This window comes from Procambarus clarkii, chromosome 35 (genome assembly GCF_040958095.1).
Source record: "Procambarus clarkii isolate CNS0578487 chromosome 35, FALCON_Pclarkii_2.0, whole genome shotgun sequence".
Classification (NCBI taxonomy): domain Eukaryota; kingdom Metazoa; phylum Arthropoda; class Malacostraca; order Decapoda; family Cambaridae; genus Procambarus; species Procambarus clarkii.
The window spans coordinates 18,324,585-18,347,277 of record NC_091184.1 but is presented as its reverse complement, the minus strand read 5'-3'; the positions used below and the strand labels follow the sequence as shown (position 1 = coordinate 18,347,277).

General features: G+C 43.0%; 1 protein-coding gene across 1 annotated transcript; it reads left to right on the top strand.

The window, feature by feature from the left end:
- Positions 1–467: 467 nt before the first annotated feature.
- Positions 468–22,337, top strand: LOC138371132 (uncharacterized). Its single transcript, XM_069335966.1, has 5 exons — positions 468–755; positions 1,654–1,792; positions 2,351–2,910; positions 3,245–3,355; positions 22,185–22,337. Exons 1-5 carry the CDS (start codon positions 468–470, stop codon positions 22,335–22,337), a joined length of 1,251 nt encoding a protein of 416 aa, XP_069192067.1.
- Positions 22,338–22,693: the final 356 nt, after the last annotated feature.

Here is a 22,693-nt window from a genome sequence, read left to right as displayed (position 1 = left end):
GCCCCCAGCCAATAAGGTGCTGTCCCGCCACGGTCCGCCTGCTCCACTTTGTGCGTGAGGCTTAGGGCCACAATCCAATAAGCGGATCGTCAACCCATGCACCAGGCAAAAGAAAACAAACACAGAGCTACCAAGCCTTCAAACTGGGCACATGAAATGTAAGGACCATGACACCGGATCACTCGGAAGATTGACTGGAAGTGAACAATGCCCGCAAGACATCTGTGATCAACAATGAACTACGCAGGCTCCAGATGGACATAGTCGCCCTGCAGGAGACACGTCTGCCCGCGACCAGCAGCATACGGGAGAAGAATTTTACCTTCTTCTGGCAGGGCAAACCACCAGAAGAGGTAAGGGAGCATGGCGTTGGCTTTGCCATCAGGAACAGGTTGTTAGGGTCCATAGTACCGGCCACGGAGGGGTCTGCAAGTATCATCAAACTTCAGCTTCATACAGCAGCAGGAATGGCCAGCCTCATCAACGCCTATGCACCAACACTGATCTCCTCTTCCGAAGCGAAGGGCGAGTTCTATGATGACCTCGGCCTAACTCTCAGAGACATACCTCAACAAGAGCCAGTCTTCTTCCTGGGAGACTTTAATGCAAGAGTTGGTTCTGATCACAGCTCTTGGCCTTCCTACTTGGACCAGTTTGGGAAGATGCATGAGAGTGGGCAGCGCCTCCTGGAGTTCTGGTGTCGTCATGATCCCTGCATCATCATCTCCTTCTTCGACACCAAGCCCCAGCATAAGGTTTCCTGGAGACACCCAGGTCTAAGTATTGGCACCAACTCTACTTGGTGCTTACGGGGCAAAGCAATCTGAGAAGCGTCAACCTGACCCGCAGCTTCCAGAACGCAGATTGTGACACCGACCACTCTCTCTTCATTTGCAGAGTAAAGTTCCAGCCCCGGAAAATCCACAGAGCAAAGAAGGAGGGAAGGCCACGCATTAACGTAAACAAGACCCGTGACCTTCACAAGGTTGAGGAAATTACTGCTGCGCTGGTAACTGCCCTTCCTGTACCACCCTGCGATAGTGCAAGTGAGAGGTGGTCATATCTCAGGAGCACTATTTTCAACACTGTGTAATAAACTAGGTTTGTTGTAGGGAATTATTCAGTATAGTTTCTCATGGACATGAGGGTTTTGAAAGTTGGAGTCAGATGGTACTTGACCTGACTCAAGTAGAGAAAAGGTCATCTCTCCCGGGATTAGCGTTAAGATTACAAAATGGCAGGCGCCTTTGTCTTAAGCAACATATAATGAATTATTTTACAGAATTCAGTAATTTAGAGAAATTAAAGTCTTCATTCAAATTGTATTCAATAGTATTCCTGTTCAAGTATCAAGAGTATTCTCAATTGTCGGAATACTGAGTAAGTCACCGTCAGTGACGTCACTGGCAGAGGACTAGCCTCTGATGTGGATCAATTTTGGCGACCCTGGGTCAAGGGTCACCAAAGCCTTCCATATTTAGTAATTCTCAAAGGTCAAATAGCCATACTATAATTGGAAATAGCCTTTCCCTAAGATGTCTGTACGATTACCAACAGTTTATAAGAGTTCAACCATCTGGGTTGTTCAGTGCAACAGAGACTAGTTGTTCAATTTAAACCCCGCTTAGTAATATCTTGGTAAACCTGGCGTAGGAATACTCTCCAGCTCTGACTAGCTGTGAGGAAGGCAGAGCTAGGGAGGATCAGTGTGCACTAGGCAGTGACTGGGGAAGGCCACCATCTTCACCTCTCCCAAATAGATCAGTAGAACACCAGCTGGTCGCATTAAAAGGTATTGTTTGCTACAGTATTGTATAGGGAAATAGTTTATCTCATGTCTCGATAGGAAGTGTTAAGGTATAGGGAGTGATATTTCCTTTAGCTGTTGGAAGTAAATAAATAAATATGTTAGACTTGCATTAATAAATAATTAACTTGTGATTTGTATTTTATTATTTCCATTTTTGAATGTGTCCATGTCCTTGTCACGTGGTCTCAACGAGTCTGAAATTTTAGTTGGGCCGCATGTCTAACTAAGTTTAAGAGTTCATTTATCCCGTTGTTTGATATAATTCCCACACTTAATGTAGATTCCTCCCTCCTTTTCCAAGTAATTTGGGGATCGAGCCCCAAGGTTTTAATGATCGATTAATCGGTCCAGACCCCGATTACTTGACGATTCTGGTTAATGGTCTGGTGGTGGTGGCGTAAAGGGATCCCTTGAGTTTGCTAGAAAACCTAGTACGACGTCACGTGGCTGTAGAAGCTTAGCCGGTCAAACGGCTAAGACCACGTGGCGTGGGACTCGTCTATAGAGTATACTCTGGGGTCCTTTGGAATTCGGTTTAAGTTTCAGTAAGCATAGTCACAGACAGGGTAAAGGACAGAGTAGAGCCGATACCGATACTGTCCCGTGTTACAACTGCCATATCCACCTTCGGTAAGAGGCAGAACAAGTCAGCAGATTGGTTCGAGGCCATTGCAGAGGAACTCTTACCCCTTGTAGAGGAAAAGAGAGGAGCTCTCTCATCCTACAAAAACCTGCCCTCAGAAAGGAACCTACAGGCCCTCCGTACTGCCCGCAGTAGAGTTCAACAAACTGTGAGGTGCTGTGCTAACGATTACTGGCTCCGACTCTGTTCCAGCATCCAGACTGCGGCCACTGTTGGCAACATAGGAGGCATGTACGAAGGGATCAAACAGGCAACAGGCCCTACACAAAACAGGACAGCTCCTCTTAAGTCAGCCACTGGAGAGATCATTAAAGACCGTGATCAACAGATGAATCGCTGGGTAGAGCATTACTCCGAACTCTATTCCAGAAAGAACTTGGTCAGCGTAGAAGCCTTGGATACAATCAAGTTCCTGCCCATCATGGAAGAACTTGACCTTGAACCGACTGTGGAAGAAGTTGAGAAAGCACTGGATTCACTTTCCTCAGGGAAGGCCCCAGGAGACGACGGGATTCCGCCTGAAGTTCTCAAGTGCGCTCGTGGAACACTTAAAACTGAGCTTCATGAACTTCTGTGCCAGTGCTGGAGGGAGGGCTCGGTGCCACAAGGCATGAGAGATGCAAACATCATCACTTTCTACAAAAATAAAGGTGACAGAAGCGATGTCAACAACAATCGTAGCATCTCCCTCCTCAGCGTCGTCAGCAAACTCTTCGCCAGGTTCGTCTTGGTCAGGCTTCAGATTCTTGCTGAAAGAGTGTACCCTGAGTCACAGTGTGGTTTCCGAGCAGAGGTCGACCACTGACATGGTGTTCTCCCTGAGACAGCTTCAAGAAAAGTGCAGGAGGCAGAGAAATACCTTGTACATCGCCTTCATTGACCTTACAATGGCCTTCGACCTCGTGAGCAGGGACGGACTCTTCAAGATCTTGGCCAAAATTGGCTGCCCACCCACCCTACTCAGCATGATACAATCGTTCCACAAGGACATGAAGGGCACGGTCGTGTACGACGGCTCAACTTCTGAACCATTCAACATCAAGAGTGGTGTTAAACAGTGGTGAGTTCTTGCTCCAACACTGTTTGGCATCTTCTTCGCGATCCTCGTCAAGCATGCCTTTGGAACAACCACAGAAGGCATCTATCTCCGTACAAGATCTGATGGAAAGCTCTATAATCTATCCAGACTCCGAGCAAAGACAAAAGTACAGATGCGAATCCTCAGGGAGTTCCTCTTCGCCGACGACGAAGCGATCATACACACAGCAGAAGGCCTGCAGCAACCGCTTTGCCGCAGCCTGTTCCGCATTCAGCTTGACAATCAGCCTGAAGAAGACACAGGTGATGGGACAAGACGTCAATGAGCTACCCTGTATAAACATAGCAGACTATGTGCTGGAGGCAGTTCACGAGTTTGTGTACCTGGGCTCCACAATCTCAGACACCCTTTCCCTGGACACTGAACTCAACAGACGTATCGGGAAGGCCGCAACAACACTGGCCAGGCTCACAAAGCGCGTTTTGGAAAATGCCAAACTGACAGTGCACACCAAGGCACAAGTCTTCATGGCATGTGTGGTGAGTACACTTCTCTACGGCTTGGAATCCTGGACCCTGCGCTCTCGCCAGGAGAGACGGCTCAATACCTTTCACATGCGGAACCTGAGACGCATCCTTGACATCACGTGGAAAGACCACGTCACCAAGAATACAGGACTCGAGGGAACAAGAGTCCCTTCAATGTTCACTCTCCTGAAACAGAGACACTTGCGATGACTGGCACATGTCACACATATGGAAGATGGCCGCAAACCAAAGGACCTCTTGTATGGAGAACTGGCATCAGGAAGGAGACCCACCGGAAGACCTCAGCTGCGTTTCAAAGACGGCTGCAAACGCGACCTCAAGCAGATGAGCATCGACATCAACAGAGGAGGTCTCGACCACTGTCAGACGCACCAGCTTCGGCGTTTACCTGCACTCACTGTAGTTGGGACTGTCATTCTCGGGTTGACCTTCACAGCCACAGCAGGCGCTGCATCCAACTACACTATAACAACTAGTCACCCAGGGCACAACTCCATAACCCGCACGGGGTTGACCTTCACAGCCACAGCAGGCGCAGCATCCAACTACACTATAACAACTAGACACCCAGGGCACAACTCCATAACCCACACGGGGTTGACCTTCACAGCCACAGCAGGCGCAGCATCCAACTACACTATAACAACTAGACACCCAGGGCACAACTCCATAACCCGCACGGGGTTGGCCTTCACAGCCACAGCAGGCGCAGCATCCAACTACACTATAACAACTAGACACCCAGGGCACAACTCCATAACCCGCACGGGGTTGGCTTTCACAGCCACAGCAGGCGCAGCATCCAACTACACTATAACAACTAGACACCCAGGGCACAACTCCATAACCCGCACGGGGTTGGCCTTCACAGCCACAGCAGGCGCAGCATCCAACTACACTATAACAACTAGACACCCAGGGCACAACTCCATAACTCGCACGGGGTTGACCTTCACAGCCACAGCAGGCGCAGCATCCAACTACACTATAACAACTAGACACCCAGGGCACAACTCCATAACCCACACGGGGTTGGCCTTCACAGCCACAGCAGGCGCAGCATCCAACTACACTATAACAACTAGACACCCAGGACACAACTCCATAACCCGCACGGGGTTGGCCTTCACAGCCACAGCAGGCGCAGCATCCAACTACACTATAACAACTACACACCCAGGGCACAACTCCATAACCCGCACGGGGTTGACCGATGCCTACTTCTAGTTAAGGTAATTATGGCAAAATTATAGTACTAATAAAGACAATCATGTTAATATTATAGTAATAATTAGGGAATTTTTGTAAAATTATAGTAATAATTAAAGAAATTATGGTAATATTATAGTAATAGTTCAGGTAATTATGGTAATATTATAGTAATAGTTCAGGTAATTATGGTAATATTATAGTAATAGTTCAGGTAATTATGGTAATATTATAGTAATAGTTCAGGTAATTATGGTAATATTATAGTAATAGTTCAGGTAATTATGGTAATATTATAGTAATAGTTCAGGTAATTATGGTAATATTATAGTAATAGTTCAGGTAATTATGGTAATATTATAGTAATAGTTCAGGTAATTATGGTAATATTATAGTAATAGTTCAGGTAATTATGGTAATATTATAGTATTCTTTAGGTAATTATCTTATATTCCTTTCAATATCTTATGACATTTAAAAGGTTTTTGATAACTTAAGTTTATTTACTCAAGAGAGGAAAGACTCCTGAATGAAAACCGGATTTTAGATAAAACTTGTCAAATACATATCCAAAAATACAGACTTCAAACGATTGCACACACACACACACACACACACACACACACATACACACACACACACACACACACACACACACACACACACACACACACACACACACACACACACACACACACACACACACACACACACACACATGCTGCACGTGTTGCAACGTACAAAAATAGCGTGTTCTGGGTGTGGCAACACATAGATAAGGTGTTGTGAGTGTTGAGAATCTGAATAAGGTGTTGTGAGTGTTGCAACACTGAAATGAAAAGTTATAAGTGTTTGAACACAAGAAGGTGTTTTGCGAGTGTTGCAAAATAAAACGTGTTGTGAGTGTTGCAACAAAACAATACGTAGCCAGGATTGTCACTCATAAATAACATACTGTGAGGGTTACAACATGTTATTACTGTAATGTAACGTTTCAACACATTATGCCGGCATTGTAATACAACACATTATACCGGCATTGTAATACAACACATTATGTCTGCATTGTAATACAACACATTATGTCGGCATTGTAATACAACACATTATGCCGGCATTGTAATACAACACATTATGCTGGCATTGTAATACAACACATTATGCTGGCATTGTAATACAACACATTATGTCTGCATTGTAATACAACACATTATGCCAGCATTGTAATACAACACATTATGTCGGCATTGTAATACAACACATTATGTCGGCATTGTAATACAACACATTATGTCGGCATTGTAATACAACACATTATGTCGGCATTGTAATACAACACATTATGCTGGCATTGTAATACAACACATTATGCCGGCATTGTAATACAACACATTATGTCTGCATTGTAATACAACACATTATGCCAGCATTGTAATACAACACATTATGTCGGCATTGTAATACAACACATTATGTCGGCATTGTAATACAACACATTATGCTGGCATTGTAATACAACACATTATGTCGGCATTGTAATACAACACATTATGTCGGCATTGTAATACAACACATTATGTCGGCATTGTAATACAACACATTATGCCAGCATTGTAATACAACACATTATGTCGGCATTGTAATACAACACATTATGCCGGCATTGTAATACAACACATTATGTCTGCATTGTAATACAACACATTATACCTGCATTGTAATACAACACATTATGCCGGCATTGTAATACAACACATTATGTCGGCATTGTAATACAACACATTATGTCGGCATTGTAATACAACACATTATACCTGCATTGTAATACAACACATTATGCTGGCATTGTAATACAACACATTATGCCGGCATTGTAATACAACACATTATGCCAGCATTGTAATACAACACATTATGTCGGCATTGTAATACAACACATTATGCTGGCATTGTAATACAACACATTATGCTGGCATTGTAATACAACACATTATGCTGGCATTGTAATACAACACATTATGTCGGCATTGTAATACAACACATTATGCCGGCATTGTAATACAACACATTATGTCGGCATTGTAATACAACACATTATGCCTGCATTGTAATACAACACATTATGTCGGCATTGTAATACAACACATTATGCCGGCATTGTAATACAACACATTATGTCTGCATTGTAATACAACACATTATGCTGGCATTGTAATACAACACATTATGTCTGCATTGTAATACAACACATTATGTCGGCATTGTAATACAACACATTATGCCTGCATTGTAATACAACACATTATGTCGGCATTGTAATACAACACATTATGCCTGCATTGTAATACAACACATTATGTCGGCATTGTAATACAACACATTATGCCGGCATTGTAATACAACACATTATGCCGGCATTGTAATACAACACATTATGCCGGCATTGTAATACAACACATTATGCCTGCATTGTAATACAACACATTATGCCGGCATTGTAATACAACACATTATGTCAGCATTGTAATACAACACATTATGTCGGCATTGTAATACAACACATTATGTCAGCATTGTAATACAACACATTATGCCGGCATTGTAATACAACACATTATGTCAGCATTGTAATACAACACATTATGCCGGCATTGTAATACAACACATTATGCCTGCATTGTAATACAACACATTATACCTGCATTGTAATACAACACATTATGCTGGCATTGTAATACAACACATTATGCCGGCATTGTAATACAACACATTATACCTGCATTGTAATACAACACATTATGCTGGCATTGTAATACAACACATTATGCCTGCATTGTAATACAACACATTATACCTGCATTGTAATACAACACATTATGTCGGCATTGTAATACAACACATTATGCCGGCATTGTAATACAACACATTATGCTGGCATTGTAATACAACACATTATGCTGGCATTGTAATACAACACATTATGCTGGCATTGTAATACAACACATTATGTCTGCATTGTAATACAACACATTATGTCTGCATTGTAATACAACACATTATGCTGGCATTGTAATACAACACATTATGCTGGCATTGTAATACAACACATTATGTCTGCATTGTAATACAACACATTATGTCTGCATTGTAATACAACACATTATGCCGGCATTGTAATACAACACATTATGTCTGCATTGTAATACAACACATTATGTCTGCATTGTAATACAACACATTATGTCGGCATTGTAATACAACACATTATGTCAGCATTGTAATACAACACATTATGCCTGCATTGTAATACAACACATTATGCCTGCATTGTAATACAACACATTATGCCTGCATTGTAATACAACACATTATGTCGGCATTGTAATACAACACATTATGCTGGCATTGTAATACAACACATTATGCCGGCATTGTAATACAACACATTATACCTGCATTGTAATACAACACATTATGCTGGCATTGTAATACAACACATTATGCCTGCATTGTAATACAACACATTATGTCGGCATTGTAATACAACACATTATACCTGCATTGTAATACAACACATTATGCTGGCATTGTAATACAACACATTATGCCTGCATTGTAATACAACACATTATACCTGCATTGTAATACAACACATTATGCCTGCATTGTAATACAACACATTATACCTGCATTGTAATACAACACATTATGTCGGCATTGTAATACAACACATTATGCTGGCATTGTAATACAACACATTATGCTGGCATTGTAATACAACACATTATGTCGGCATTGTAATACAACACATTATGCTGGCATTGTAATACAACACATTATGTCAGCATTGTAATACAACACATTATGCCGGCATTGTAATACAACACATTATACCTGCATTGTAATACAACACATTATGCTGGCATTGTAATACAACACATTATGCCTGCATTGTAATACAACACATTATACCTGCATTGTAATACAACACATTATACCTGCATTGTAATACAACACATTATGCTGGCATTGTAATACAACACATTATGTCAGCATTGTAATACAACACATTATGTCTGCATTGTAATACAACACATTATGCCAGCATTGTAATACAACACATTATGCTGGCATTGTAATACAACACATTATGTCTGCATTGTAATACAACACATTATACCTGCATTGTAATACAACACATTATACCTGCATTGTAATACAACACATTATGTCGGCATTGTAATACAACACATTATGCCTGCATTGTAATACAACACATTATGCCGGCATTGTAATACAACACATTATGCTGGCATTGTAATACAACACATTATGTCGGCATTGTAATACAACACATTATACCTGCATTGTAATACAACACATTATGCTGGCATTGTAATACAACACATTATGCTGGCATTGTAATACAACACATTATGCCGGCATTGTAATACAACACATTATGTCTGCATTGTAATACAACACATTATGCCGGCATTGTAATACAACACATTATTTCTTTGTTGCAACATCACAACACGTTATTTCAATGTTGCAACACGCAATTATATTTATAAGTACTGCAACATTCAGAACACATTATTTATGTTGTAACTGTAACAAGAGGTTATTGCCTTGCAACACTCACACCGCGTCATTGCTGTGTTGTAACTGAAACAACAGGTTATTGCCTTGCAACACTCACACCGCGTCATTGCTGTGTTGTAACTGTAACAAGAGGTTATTGCCTTGCAACACTCACACCGCGTCATTGCTGTGTTGTAACTGTAACAAGAGGTTATTGCCTTGCAACACTCACACCGCGTCATTGCTGTGTTGTAACTGTAACAAGAGGTTATTGCCTTGCAACACTCACACCGCGTCATTGCTGTGTTGTAACTGTAACAAGAGGTTATTGCCTTGCAACACTCACACCGCGTCATTGCTGTGTTGTAACTGTAACAACAGGTTATTGCCTTGCAACACTCACACCGCGTCATTGTTGTGTTGTAACTGTAACAACAGGTTATTGCCTTGCAACACTCACACCGCGTCATTGCTGTGTTGTAACTGTAACAAGAGGTTATTGCCTTGCAACACTCACACCGCGTCATTGCTGTGTTGTAACACTCAAAGCACAGTTTACTTTTGCAACTGTCATCGTGTAATTATTGTGATGCAACACTCACAACTGTCATCGTGTAATTATTGTGATGCAACACTCACAACTGTCATCGTGTAATTATTGTGATGCAACACTCACAACTGTCATCGTGTAATTATTGTGATGCAACACTCACAACTGTCATCGTGTAATTATTGTGATGCAACACTCACAACTGTCATCGTGTAATTATTGTGATGCAACACTCACAACTGTCATCGTGTAATTATTGTGATGCAACACTCACAACTGTCATCGTGTAATTATTGTGATGCAACACTCACAACTGTCATCGTGTAATTATTGTGATGCAACACTCACAACTGTCATCGTGTAATTATTGTGATGCAACACTCACAACTGTCATCGTGTAATTATTGTGATGCAACACTCACAACTCAAATTGCCATCAAGTGTTTAACGTTGTATTCTTGCCAGATATTAATGTTTTATTGCAAATTTGTAAATTATATAAAAGTTAGCGATTGAATAAATCAACAAAAGGTGATAGAAAACAAATAACTAACAAGTGATTAAATAGATGTATATAAAATAAATGAATAAATAAAATGTGACTGAATGAACAACCTTTGTTAGATTAAATAAAATATTATTTAATATATATAATAAAGTTGCTGTAATTGACAAACATAACGAGATTGAACATTTAAAATGTGATTGTATATATGAAAATTTCGAATAAGTAATTAAAACTGAATCATTATGTAACTAAATGAAAAAAGGAAATGTCAGCCACTGAGAGTTGGAACTGGTGACCGCGTGAACACCGGGTCCAACTGGTGACAGCGTGAACACCGGGTCCAACTGGTGACAGCGTGAACACCGGGTCCAACTGGTGACTGCGTGAACACCGGGTCCAACTGGTGACCACGTGAACACCGGGTCCAACTGGTGACCGCGTGAACACCGGGTCCAACTGGTGACCGCGTGAACACCGGGTCCAACTGGTGACCGCGTGAACACCGGGTCCAACTGGTGACCACGTGAACACCGGGTCCAACTGGTGACCGCGTGAACACCGGGTCCAACTGGTGACCACGTGAACACCGGGTCCAACTGGTGACCGCGTGAACACCGGGTCCAACTGGTGACCGCGTGAACACCGGGTCCAACTGGTGACCGCGTGAACACCGGGTCCAACTGGTGACCGCGTGAACACCGGGTCCAACTGGTGACCGCGTGAACACCGGGTCCAACTGGTGACCACGTGAACACCGGGTCCAACTGGTGACCGCGTGAACACCGGGTCCAACTGGTGACCGCGTGAACACCGGGTCCGACCTCCCAGTCTGGCCACGACTCTTCCTGCTTAATGAAGAACTCAACAGTCATACATTCATCCACTTCATCATACATCATCAACTGACAACTGAGGCGTGAGAAGGAGAAAGTCGGGAAGGAAAAGTCTCTGAGGAAGCGAGGTAAGGTAAGGTAATTATGAGGTGAAAGTACTAGGCCAGTATGATTATACAGCACTTGGAAGGGATATTAAGATCATCTGGGATATATAAGGACGAAGTGAAGGAATGGAAAGCTACCACTTGGGTCATCAGGGATCGAACGCGGACCCTGCAAGAATCGAGAGGACGGAGTGGAGTAACGGTGCCCATGAAGCACTGGGACCATCGGGGATCGAACACAAACGTATTTTATAAGCAGCACAGATCTAATAAATGTCAGCAAACTGAAGTGTACACAGTTGTTCTCACCAGTTCTTTAAGGTTTATCAGTTAGTTACTGAACTTAGTTAATGAATCAATATTAAAGTTATGTTTATCAGGTAGTTATTGAACTACGCCTGGAACCCGTAGGTGCGGGACTCTGAAGTCCTCCTCCTTGGGCTCTAGCAGCCCCAGGCTCTGCTTCAGGAGGCTGGGGTCGTTCTTGCACTTGCTGGGGTGGTTCTTCTCCGGCCCCGACCACGGCGGTCTCCGGGTTATGAGTCCCTTCACCAGCTTCCAGGTCAACTCCGGAGCTCACAGTTCCTGCGACGGCGCTGGAACCAATCGTATTGGCGTTTGCCTTTCCATTGGAGACTTTCGGCGCCGTGGAGAGGTGGGACCTGCTGCATGGTTGACAGCTTCTCCCCCGTATCAACCTACCCTGGCTTTGTGCCCTGGAGAGGCCACTCCAGACCGACAACCAGAGCACAACTCCATAGTCTCCTGAGACTGATGAATGCCTGCTACTACTACGACTAGAAGATATAGGTAATAATATATATGTAATAGTATTAGTTAACACAAAACTATATATTGGAGGAACTCTACAACCTGTAATAAGAAGTCTTTTACTTTGAATGTAACCAATGTTGTAACCCTTTTTGTGTAATGAAATTTTAAATAAAATAAAATTACAAAATAAAAAAAATATAGGAGTGATATGAAAAGACAATATGTAAGTGTATGCGGGTGCCCCACAAGGCTTCCCCGGATGCTGCATGTCGTCTTATTTGAGGTCGAGGATCCCTACAATCTCAACCAGAGATAGTACCCCCCCCCCTCTATATATTTATGATATAGATATATATATAGATATATATATTTATATCTATAAAATAGAATGTTTATCCGAGGATGGTGACCAGACACTTGGTGGGACTAGCCTCGCCCAGCTTTCCAAGCCCTTACTTCATTACAAAATGAAGTAAGGGCGAAGAGGTAGAACGGCTTATTGACAGAGCTCGGGTGCATGGGGGGAATTGTATAAAATCCTGGTTTGTGTCTCGGAGAGGCTGCAGGATCCAAGTAAGGTCAGTAGAACTTAAACCTCGGACGTAGGTTTGAACCCTGGTCACGGCCCTTGTAGAATTGTTCATTTGATGCATCACGCTATTGTTAATTCTGTGTGTAATCTATGTAGGAGCTTATATGATATACTAATAGCAGTGCCTATAAGCAACACATCCATCCTCCATCGTACATATATTGATGTAATGGACAATTGGATAGTAGAATTTGGTATTATTGAATTTGGATAAACCGGCAAAGGTTTTGTCAAATCAAATGTTTATTTAGGTAAAGTACATACATACAAGGTCAGATACAAACATGTTGTTGGATTTATAGATAGAGCTTGTACATACAATGTCTAAAGCCACTATTACGCAAAGCGTTTCGGGCAAGGTTGGCCCGAACCTTTGTATTTGTTTCTCATAAAACCTAACGTAACTTACCATCCAAGGTCTAATACATGCTAACTGAGGCCAAATATAGTACATATGTGTTATACTAGGCCTTGGAATATATCTGTTTGATTTTAGCTATACTTTTTCCGAACTATAAGGTGAATACAGGTAGTACCAAATTCTACTATGTAATTGTCCATTACGTCAATATTTAATTTATATGTTCGGTGCTCTACATAGTTACAAAATGTACGGAGAATGGATTGCATTTATTAAAGATATAAACATTTCATTTTGTTTTTGTTTTTTGAGATATATACAAGAGTTGTTACATTCTTGTACAGCTACTAGTACGCGTAGCGTTTCGGGCAGGTCCCTGGAATACGATCCCCGTCGCGAAGAATCGTTGTTACAACCAAGTACGCATTTTACTGCTGAGTTAAACAGAGGCTACAGTTAAGGATTTGCGCCCAGTAAATCCTCCCCGGCCATTTGGGGTGTTATGGTAGGAAAAATTAGACTGTAGCAGAGCGTAGTTTCGATCTACGGACCTCTGGGTTATGGGCCCAGCACGCTTCCACTGCGCCACTCTGCTCCACAATACATACTTATATGACCCTCAATATAATAATTACTATAATGTAGTATTAACATATTACAAAATAGCATAAGTTTTATGATTTAATAAATATTGTCAATACACTTTGTTATTAATTTTAGGTCTTTGAAGGGAAGGGAAGGGAAGGGAACTATCAGGGGGAAAGCGCCAAGCCATTACAACTATATAGCACTGGGAAGGGGTCAGGATAAGGATTTGGGATGGGACGGGGGGAAGGAATGGCACCCAACCACTTGGACGGTCGGGGATTGAACGCCGACCTGAAAGAAGCGAGACCGTCGCCCTACCGTCCGACCCAAGTGGTTGAACATTTGGAGTTTATTTCAATGGATTATGAAAACAAACATTTAAAAATTCAAATGTTTCCGGCCGGGATCGAACCGGGGACCTTGCGCGTGTGAGGCGCACGTGATAACCACTACACTACGGAAACCTGAAGTATAGTGACCTGTTATTATATGGACCAAATCCGGTTAATTGATACCGAAGATGCACATAGTTTTTCTTCAGCGATATAATATGATCAAAACACATTGCTTGAGTAATTATATAAATTAAACAAGGTTTAATAACGAAACTAGAGAGAAAATCCTGTTTTATGTGTGTACGGGGTGTGTGACGTCACGATAACATGAGAGGTTAAGTTTAGTTTAGTTCACTTATTATGCACCCCATACCCATCTTGTGGGCGGTAGTGGAAGGGGTTACAGAGGCACATAATGGGCTCTGGGACTGAACCCCACAATTCACTTAGATAAGCAAGCGTCAATCTTGATAAGCTAGTTAAAAAATTCAGTATAAGTCGTCACATCATAAATGGGTTCGTGATTGACCACCAAGTACAGTTTTAAAATTAAGCAACTGACATATGTGGAGAGCTAGTGTCACAATTTCCTGCCCGAAACGCTTTGCGTAATAGTGGCTTTAGGCATTGTATGTACTAGCTCCATCTATAAATCGATCAAATTATGTAAAATTTCTTGAATGTATGTACCTTACCTGAATAAACATTTTATTATTTTATTGAATTGATATGTTTGTCCTGCACAACGCCCTTCCCTCCAGTGGGCAGCGGTGGATAGCTTACAATCACTTTGGTACTACCTACAGTTAGCAAACTGGGGATATTTGGCAAAAATATCTGGTAGCAGATCATTTTGAATTAAATATTTACACATCTCTGGAACATTTGTTATAGGAAGCAGGAAAAAGTGATATTAGGGCTTCAGAGAGCGGGAGGAAGCAGTAGGAAGTATTTTTAAGGCTTCAGAGAGCAGGAGCCAGTGGTAGGAAGCAATAGGAAGTATTTGTAAGGTATGTGCTTCATGAGGAAACAGGAGGGAATATTTTTAAGGCTTCAGAGAGCGGGAGGAAGTGGGAGGTAGCAGAAGGAAGTATTAATAGGGTTTCAGAGATCGGGAGCGAGCAGGATGAAGTATTTTTATATGTTCAGAGAGTGGTAGGAAGTGTTACTAGAGCTTCAGAGAGCGGGAGGAAGTGATATTAGGACTTTCGATGGCAGGAGCGAGCGGTAAGAAGCAGGAGGAAATATTTGTAAGGTTTTAGAGAGCGTAGCCTCCGTAACACAGTTGGTTAGCGAACAAATGTTTCTCGCTGTAGGGCTCTCACCATGTCAGTTGCTTAATTTAGAAACTGTACTTGTTGGTGGTCTCGAACCCATTGTTGATGTGATGATGTGCATTGAATTTTGTAACTCTCAGCAAGATTAACTTGCTCAGCTAAATGAATTGTGGGGTTCAGTCCCTGAGCCCATTATGTGCCTCTGTAACTCTTCCCACTACCGCCCACAGGACGGGTATGGGGTGCATATTAAATGAACTAAACTATAAACTAGGGTTATCCTATGGAATTGTCTAACTGGCGAAGTCGTTAAATACCAAGATATTACCTCAGTTCAAAATCCAAATAGAAACAGTCCTCATGAACCATGGGGGGGGGGGCCTTTGACAAGCCGATGGCTTCCACTATCCGTCGAGGACACGAGAGACAGGTAAATTCAGGTACAAATCTCCCACGTTCGTTATTGTGCCTTTATTTTTTTAACATATAGCTAGCTCAATCTGTAATTTGTAATTACTTATATTGAAGGGGGTAGCAAGACACTGCTATGTACCTACATTTGTAATATAAAAACATTATTAATACATTAAATCAATTTCGTAGCAGAGCGTAGTTACGATCTACGGTCCTCTGGGTTATGGGCCCAGCACGCTTCCACTGCGCCACTCTGCTGCTCATATTATTTGGACGATACATTTTATACATCTTTTATAATATTATAATTGGTAATATTTTCTTCATAAATAAAAGTATCAGTGTTTCTGCGCAGTAACGCACCAGTACGTACTGATCTTGCGCATGGGATGCGCACATCATTGCTACTGTGCACAGCCAGCTGCGTATGACATACATCATAGTACAGCCAGCTGCGTATGACATACATCATAGTACAGCCAGCTGCGTATGACATACATCATAGCACAGCCAGCTGCGTATGACATACATCATAGTACAGCCAGCTGCGTATGACATACATCATAGCACAGCCAGCTGTGTATGACATACATCATAGCACAGCCAGCTGTGTATGACATACATCATAGCACAGCCAGCTGCGTATGACATACATCATAGTACAGCCAGCTGCGTATGACATACATCATAGCACAGCCAGCTGTGTATGACATACATCATAGCACAGCCAGCTGTGTATGACATACATCATAGCACAGCCAGCTGTGTATGACATACATCATAGCACAGCCAGCTGCGTATGACATACATCATAGCACAGCCAGCTGCGTATGACATACATCATAGCATGGGTATGTGATCACTGCTGCACACGATGGGTATGGGTTCACTACCACTCATGAACAGGACATGTATTGGAGGCACTAACGCTCACAGGATAGGTATACATGGGGTCTACAGGATAAGTATGGGATCCACTCAGCCCTGGAGGCTGATCTGTCGTGTTTGTTGAGGTCTATAGCAACTCTTCTTGCATGTAAACATTCCAAGCATAAGAATTATATTAAGTGTCTGGACCGAGATTCATCAGTCAGTTACGCAAGTACTTACGAACATGTTATCTCAATCTTTGGCGACTTTACACATATTAAACAGTTGATGAGCTCCAAAGGACTGGGAGGCTGTTTATAATTATATATTATTTTCCAAATTGTTGTGTTATGCCGCCAAAACTCGGTATGTAGATGTTCAACCCGTCCTCCTAATAGAACGGCGCCTTTTGACGAATACTCTTCCCGAGACCAACAATTGTCGTACTAGAAAATGGTAGCGGCTCGTGAAACTGCAGCCCATCCTCTTGTGTTGGTAGTACTTATAGTAATGATGAGGACCACAGTAAATATATCAACGTACGCAACGTACGTAACGTACGCACGTACGTATGCAACGTACGGACCACAGTAAATATATCAACGAAACGCTGCGCGTACTAGTGGCTTTACAAGAATGTAAATACTGTACTGTCCAATGTATTCTCACAAACCCAATGTACCTTCTTGTATATATATAAATAAATAAATAAATAAATAAACGTACAACGCAATTAGAAAGTAGAAATTTGTACTATTGAATTTAGACAAACCGGAAAAGGTTTTGTATTTATGTTGCAAAGACAACCTTAACCAACTGAACCTTCCTAGGCCTAATACGCGCAATCTGAGGCCTAATATCGTACATATATGTGTGCTATACTAGACCTAGGAACATATATATATATTTTTTAGCTTTATTTTTTCAGGCTATAAAGTGATTGGTACTATATACTTCACTTCCGACTATAAAGAGTCTATAATTAAGACTATAATTAAGACTTCAGACTATAAAGTGATCAGTAAGTTCTATTATGTAATGACTTAGTACGTCAACGTTTGTACTATGGAGCATATACAACAACTACTGTGTAAACAGGAGGATGGGTCGCGACGTTGACATACTGTGCCGTTCTCTGTTGTGTTAGGATAAGGTCACTTACGCGCGAGAGTTTGTTGACGTTGGGAGACTTGAGGAGGACGGGCTGGATCACGGGGCCAAGTGTGACATCGCTGTCAAGTGTGTTATGTCGGTCTTGTCTGAGGTCAACCCCTAGAGTTGGCCTAAATAATCGCCCCCGGGTGGGCTCGAACCACCAACCTTTCGGTCAACAGCCGAACGCGCTAACCAATTGTGCCACGGAGGCTCGAGGGACGGACTAAACAAATTTGTAATAAGGCGGAAATACTTAGATATCGAAGTGTAATAATTATCTGAGTTTGAGAGCTACTAATAGTGGCCTCGATGAGGACAGGAGGCCGGCGGCTTGTCGAAGGTCCCCCCATTTGCCTTGATCTTTTCCTGATGATGATAATTCCTATGGTGTCCTAAAGTCTAAAGTAACCTTGTGTCTAGTGGTCACGACGGAGACAGGAAGCCGGCAGCTTGTCAATGGTTCCCCCATTTTTCCTAAGTTTCCTCCTTTATTTCCCTAATTTTCCTCCTTTCCCCCCACAAAAAAGAGTAACAACAACAAAAAAGACTCTGGGGTTGGAGTCCCTGTGCCTTCTTTTACCAACTTCGAGGTTAACTCCGGAGCTGGAGCCCCCTGGGGGCAGTTCCTTGTTGCCTTCAACCTCGTTCTGACAGTTCCTGCGACGGCGCTGGAACCTGTCTTATTGGCGTTTGCCTTTCCAATTGAGACGTTCTGTGCTGTGGAGAGGGGGACCTGCTGCATGGGTGACAGCTTCTCCCCCCGTATCAACCTACCCTGGCTTTGTGCCCTGGTGAGGCCACTCCAGACCGACAACCAGAACGGAACTCCATAGTCTCCTGAGACAGATGGACGCCTACTACTTGGATGGTCCACCTGTTTTTACATTCTTGTAAAGCCACTAGTACGCATAGCGTTTCGGCCAGGTCCTATATCCTAATACGGCTAAGTCCTAAGATTAATATTAATCTTAATTAATAACCCCGGAATACGACCCGTCAAATCGTTTCACTGCTGGATGAAGAGAGGCGTACTGTTAAGAATTGGAACCTAGTCAATCCTCCTCGGCCAGGATACGAACCCAGACTAAATTGCTCGCGAATTGCCGGGCTAGAGTTTCACCACTGCGCCACGGGGACTGCATATACTACTGCATGCACGGTGACCAGTCATTGAAAGTTTCTCAACAATTGGGAACTCTAATAAGAAAGTCAACCAAACCGTAGGAATAGTGAAACGAACCTTTGACTTCATGGAAAATGAAGTTATTGAACTGTAAACATCTCTGGTGCGGCCACATTTGGACTGCTGTATCAAGCATAGAGGCCTCAGCTTCAGAACATATCTGCTGTGGAGAAAGTACAACACAGAGCGACAAAAAGCATCTGAGAACTATATTGGCTCCCATACCAGGAACGGTTGAGGGCCCCAGGACTAACACAGCAAGCCAGACGGGGCATGGTGGCTCCCATACCAGGAACGGTTGAGGGCCCCAGGACTAACACAGCAAGCCAGACGGGGCATGGTGGCTCCCATACCAGGAACGGTTGAGGGCCCCAGGACTAACACAGCAAGCCAGACGGGGCATGGTGGCTCCCATACCAGGAACGGTTGAGGGCCCCAGGACTAACACAGCAAGCCAGACGGGGCATGGTGGCTCCCATACCAGGAACGGTTGAGGGCCCCAGGACTAACACAGCAAGCCAGACGTGGCATGGTGGCTCCCATACCAGGAACGGTTGAGGGCCCCAGGACTAACACAGCAAGCTAGACGGGGCATGGTGGCTCCCATACCAGGAACGGTTGAGGGCCCCAGGACTAACACAGCAAGCCAGACGTGGCATGGTGGCTCCCATACCAGGAACGGTTGAGGGCCCCAGGACTAACACAGCAAGCCAGACGGGGCATGGTGGCTCCCATACCAGGAACGGTTGAGGGCCCCAGGACTAACACAGCAAGCTAGACGGGGCATGGTGGCTCCCATACCAGGAACGGTTGAGGGCCCCAGGACTAACACAGCAAGCCAGACGGGGCATGGTGGCTCCCATACCAGGAACGGTTGACGGCCCCAGGACTAACACAGCAAGCCAGACGGGGCATGGTGGCTCCCATACCAGGAACGGTTGAGGGCCCCAGGACTAACACAGCAAGCCAGACGGGGCATGGTGGCTCCCATACCAGGAACGGTTGAGGGCCCCAGGACTAACACAGCAAGCCAGACGGGGCATGGTGGCTCCCATACCAGGAACGGTTGAGGGCCCCAGGACTAACACAGCAAGCCAGACGTGGCATGGTGGCTCCCATACCAGGAACGGTTGAGGGCCCCAGGACTAACACAGCAAGCCAGACGGGGCATGGTGGCTCCCATACCAGGAACGGTTGAGGGCCCCAGGACTAACACAGCAAGCCAGACGTGGCATGGTGGCTCCCATACCAGGAACGGTTGAGGGCCCCAGGACTAACACAGCAAGCCACAGTATACAGAACAGCGTACAGTATACAGAACCCCGTACAGTATACAGAACAGCATACAGTATACAGAACCCCGTACAGTATACAGAACAGCGTACAGTATACAGAACCCCGTACAGTATACAGAACAGCATACAGTATACAGAACCCCATACAGTATACAGAACAGCATACAGTATACAGAACCCCGAACAGTATACGGAACAGCGTACAGTATACAGAACCCCGTACAGTATACAGAACAGCATACAGTATACAGAACCCCGTACAGTATACAGAACAGCGTACAGTATACAGAACCCCGTACAGTATACAGAACAGCATACAGTATACAGAACCCCGTACAGTATACAGAACAGCATACAGTATACAGAACCCCGAACAGTATACGGAACAGCGTACAGTATACAGAGCAGTGTAAATTATACAGAACAGTGTACAGTATACAGAACAGCGTACAGTACACAGAACAGTGTACAGTATACAGAACAGTGTAAGTATACATAACAGCGTACAGTATACAGAACAGTGTACAGTATACAGAACAGTGTACAGTATACAGAACAGTGTAAGTATACAGAACAGTGTACAGTATACAGAACAGTGTACAGTATACAGAACAGTGTACAGTATACAGAACAGCATACAGTATACAGAACAGTGCACAGTATACAGAACAGTGTAAGTATACAGAGCAGTGTACAGTGTACAGTATACAGAACAGCGTACAGTATACAGAACAGCGTACAGTATACAGAACAGCATACAGTATACAGAACAGCATTCAGTATACAGAACAGTGTACAGCATACAGAAACCCTATACAGTATACAGAACTGCGTACAGTATACAGAACACCATACAGTATACTGAACCCCATATAGTATACAGAACCCTGTAAATAATACAGAACAATGTACAGTATACACAACAGTGTACATTATACAGAACAGTGTACAGTATACAGAACAGTGTACAGTATACAGAACAGTGTACAGTATACAGAACAGTGTACAGTATACAGGAGAGCATACAGTATACAGAACCCCGTACAGTATACAGAACAGTGTACAGTATACAGAACCCCGTACAGTATACAGAACAGCATACAATATACAGAACCCCATACAGTATACAGAACAGTGTACATTATACAGAACAGCGTAGAGTATACAGAACAGTGTACAGTATACAGAACCTCGTACAGTATACAGAACAGTGTACAGTATACAGGGCCCTGTACACTATACAGCACCCCGTACAGTATACAGCACCCTGTACAGTATACAGAACACTGTACCAATAATCCTGTCCAATAACGATGGTCTGCTTTCAGCCACTGATACTGCTATTGAATTCAAGAGATTCTTCTCTTCCATTGGGTCAACCTTGCAAATGATATTCCATCTTTCAGTACTGATGTTCAGGACTATCTTACAGATAACTACCCACAGTCTCTGTACCTAACGCCCGCTAATTCCACTGATGTTACTGACATAATCATTTCCCTTAAGACCAAATCTAGTGCCCTTGCTGAGATACCAACTCTAATCTACAAAAAAAACTCCAAATCTTTAGCCCATGCCATTGCATTGCTCTACAAGTCACTTGAACTCCAAACTTTTCCAGATATTCTAAAAAAAAGCGAGAGTAACCCCAGTCCATAAATGTGGTGATCTCACTGATGTCAACAACTTCAGACCTATATCAATTCTGCCAAGCTTGTCAAAAGTATTTGAAAAACTAATCTACAAGCAGCTTTACTCTTATCTAGCCAAACACAATATACTTAGCTCTTGTTAATATGGCTTCAGACCCCCCAAAAAAGTATTAACGATGCACTTAACTTGATACATGCAGCTCTTGATAAAACTTGATACATGCAGCTCTTGATAAAAATGAGTTCCCTGTTGGGTTGTTTGTGGACCTGCATAAGGCTTTTGACACTGTCAACCACCAAAACCTTCTTCTTAAATTACATCATTATGGAGACAGAGGTCACTTCCTGCAATACCTTCAATCT